General features: G+C 39.6%; 1 protein-coding gene across 1 annotated transcript in view; it reads left to right on the plus strand.

Moving 5' to 3' along the window:
* Positions 1-3,515, plus strand: part of HECTD2 (HECT domain E3 ubiquitin protein ligase 2) — a 157,949-nt gene that overhangs the window by 100,588 nt on the left and 53,846 nt on the right. Inside the window, exons 6-7 of the mRNA XM_019502598.1 lie at positions 91-155; positions 3,222-3,267. Of these exons, the coding sequence (XP_019358143.1) occupies positions 91-155; positions 3,222-3,267 (111 nt within the window). The remainder of the gene's footprint in view (positions 1-90; positions 156-3,221; positions 3,268-3,515) is intronic.

A 3,515-nucleotide genomic window follows, 5' to 3' on the forward strand; every position in this document is an offset into this window, starting at 1 on the left:
AAAAAAAAAAAAAAAAAAAAAAAAAAGTCTCTAACAATGCTGTTGTGTGTGTTTTTTTTTTTTCTTTTTTCCTCCTTTTTTTTTCCCTAGCCTCAAGATGTTCAGAAATCAGTCCTAAAGGGAATAATTAATGGTTTGCTACAGGAGTGGAAGGGGTAATTATGACTAGTGTTCACATTTGTATGGAAAGGGTTTATTCAGAACAGCATATTGTGCATCTCATACATGACAAAGACCTAAAATGTTTTATATTTGAGAAGTAAAATTCTGTGTTAGAAATTATTTGATTTATAGATATTTCTCATTTGGAAGGCATTTCTGCTCATCTCCAGCTTGGACAAATCCCCCCTCATTGACTGTTCAGATGTAACTGGAGCCATCGCTTGTTCAAGGTCTCTTCACCAATGCTGTGCTATGTATTTCTCCCTTTGATTATGAGTTACACATGCAGCTCAGAAACACCTTTTCACTGACCCCACAATCCTTTTCCCATCAGGGAAATCTTGCTTTTTTTAATCTGCTTTCTTCAATTGCCCTTCCATAAGGTAAATTGCAGTTCTTCCAAAGTAGCCCTCATGTCAGAGGCTTAAAGGGATGGATGTATTGGTAAATTTCTGTGGTTCCATGTACAGAATCCTCTTTCCCACTCTATTCTTGGTCATTCCTCCCTCTTTTGTTGGATACAGAGGAGAGGGAAGAATAAACAAGTTCTTTACTCCCACCAAAGTGGCTCAGCAGACAGCAGTAAATTAAAACAAGAACTATATCTGAATCTACTACTTGAGCATTTATAACTGGCTCCAAAAAGGGCTGTTCTCACACTGAAATCATTTAAAAATCATCATCTATCTGTCCAAAATATACAGGAAAAACTAGCACATAGACTTCCTTATGAAATGTTTCCTTTAAGGAGCAGTAAAGTCAAATTAGGTAAAAAATTGTTGAACCAGCTTTAGTTAAAATGCCATTTTTCAGCATGAGGACACAGATGTACATGGAGCTGGAGTCTGCTGGAGCACAGTAATTACCAATCAAGTCTCCTCTGATGCATTGTAATAATTACAATGCATTGGAGCAGCCTCTCGGCACGTGTATAGACACCCATTGGGACCAACAGATCATAAACTTTTGTTGAAGTCCCAAAAGAAAGAGAACATCAGTTCCAGAAATGCACAAAAACACATGGCAGAACATGAACTTCCCCAGTCCTTCTATCATTAACCTCAGAGTAGGGATCCTTTAACCCAGAAAAGAAAACTGCAGAACAAGAAGTCATTCAGACTGGAATGTATTAACTTTGATCTCAGCAGGCACTATGGATTCTTATCCTATTACCTGGATTTGCTTTGGTGTCCCTTCATGTGTTAACTTCTCCATTTGTCTCATTTGATCTGCTGTACTCTCCCCAATTATCTCTCTTAGCAGCATTCTCTCCCTTTGTCCCTTTCCCTTCTACAAAGTTTATATTTCTGCCATTCCTTTCTTATAATTTGACAAAGTAGATTGTTGCCTATTAAAGCTCATGCCACTGAACCAGTTAGTCTCTAAGGGTACTTATAAATGTGCAGTGAGGTTGCTCCAACGTGCTGTAATTACAGCCTGTTGGTAATTACCATACTCCAGCATCATATGTATCAGCGTCCCTGTGCTGAAAAATAGCAGCAGGGGCACTTTAACTAAAACTCATCTGAGCTTTAGTTAAAGCTCCCCTGTCACCATTTTTCAGTGTGGGGATCCTGATACACCAGATGCTCCAGGCACTTTAATTAGAGCAGCTCTCAGAGCCACTCTAATTAAAGCGCCCCCTCTCCCTCTTTCCCTGCCCCCCCCAGCATGTATATAAATACATTAAGGCCCCTAGCACATGTTACACTTAAGATGCAATTAAGCAGTTAATTACATCTTAAATAGTAACCCAGCCACATGTTCAGGCAGTTAATGCCACAACAAAAGCGGAAACTAGCCACAAAAATATTTACACAAAATGTGTTATATTAATGTGGCTAGTTTCTATCATACTTTAAATTGAACATGTGGAAAGGTCCCTGCCATGCAGCCTGCATGTTGGGGCTTGGTTGACAGTTCCCCTGTGCCAGCAGGCTACTGGTCATATGATGCTCGAACTGGCTCCGATGGAGTCGTGGGGCTGAGACTGACAATTGCCTGATGTGCAGTCCCAGAGTTGGGACTGACCTGGGGTCTCAAACCTGCTCTGGTTCTGTCCCAGGGCTGGGACTGACCATTAGTTGATAGTCCATCTCAGCTTTAGGCCCACACAGTTCATGCTGGCCTGTGGGCACCGAACTTTCAATTTACTAGTGCAGGGGGACCCTGCAGTCATAATCTCAGGCTCCCCCTGCGCTAGCAAGTAGTAATGGCACAATTGGCATCTGATTCCTGAATCCCAAAATTGTGTGTCCTGCCTTGCATGTGTGGCATGACAGGAGATGTAATTGTTGGGATTGGAGATCAGGCCCTATTGTGCTATTAAGTGAGCATGTACTAGGGGCTGAAGTTATCATCCTGCTGTAACTTCAGACTGGCTTCATACTAACAAGGCTAACCACCTCTGCTTTTCTTCCATATGGCACTTTTATTGGCCACCATTGACTCAGTCTGTTAGGAAATGAATACCTTTCTGCTTTTGGAAAGCTTATCATAAAGCAAAGAAGCTGTAACACTTGGACATTTTAACAGAGAAAAATGCCCTTTGGAAACACCTTTTTTTAAAAAAGGTCATGATTTAAGAACTCTTACATGCACATCTTTTAAGATTCTTCTGGGAAGGAAAGAACAGTGTAAAAGGTCAAGTTCTTAATATTTGTCCTTAATGTAGAAGTTAGAAGATTCAGAATGATGTATTCTCTTTTAAAACTAAATGCAATCATCCTGGTATACATTTAGAGGGCTCTTCAGGATCGTAGATCCAGGTAGAAGAATGTCTCCTATTTACATTTTCCTTAGCACCATGCATTGTGAGTATAACTACTTCAGAAGAACATTTCTGGCAAATCAGGTTGGTGAGCATCTCTACCCAAGGGCTTATGATGCTCTTGCTGCTTCTGAACAATCAGAGAAGGTGACTAACTGCCTGAGTAGTGGATCAACAGATGTGGTATTCCTGGGGAAGTAAAAAAGCCTGAGAGGCAAGACACGTTCTAACTGTTACTGTATGTCTGTATATTGTATACGTGATTCTGGGTATGATTGTTTGTTCTCAGGCCCCGAACAAAAGATGATCTTAGAGCATACTTTATACTTCTACAGGTAAGAGAAATAGAAACTTTTTATTTAAGTACATCAATCCACTTAATTCATTATGTATCATCCAGAAGACTGCAAACATAACTAAATTATATAATAAAGCAAACTGTAAATAGAGTTATAATATCATGCTGAAATATTCACAGCTTCATTTAGTAATGGAAAAGTCTGCTGCTCCGTGGGATTTTTTGCTTGTAGAAATGAAATGGCTTGCATTTCATTAATTCACAAAAAAAAAAAAAAAAAAAAAA

This window comes from Gavialis gangeticus, unplaced genomic scaffold (genome assembly GCF_001723915.1).
Source record: "Gavialis gangeticus isolate Ggan-Ray unplaced genomic scaffold, GavGan_comp1, whole genome shotgun sequence".
In the NCBI taxonomy this organism is placed as follows: Eukaryota; Metazoa; Chordata; order Crocodylia; family Gavialidae; genus Gavialis; species Gavialis gangeticus.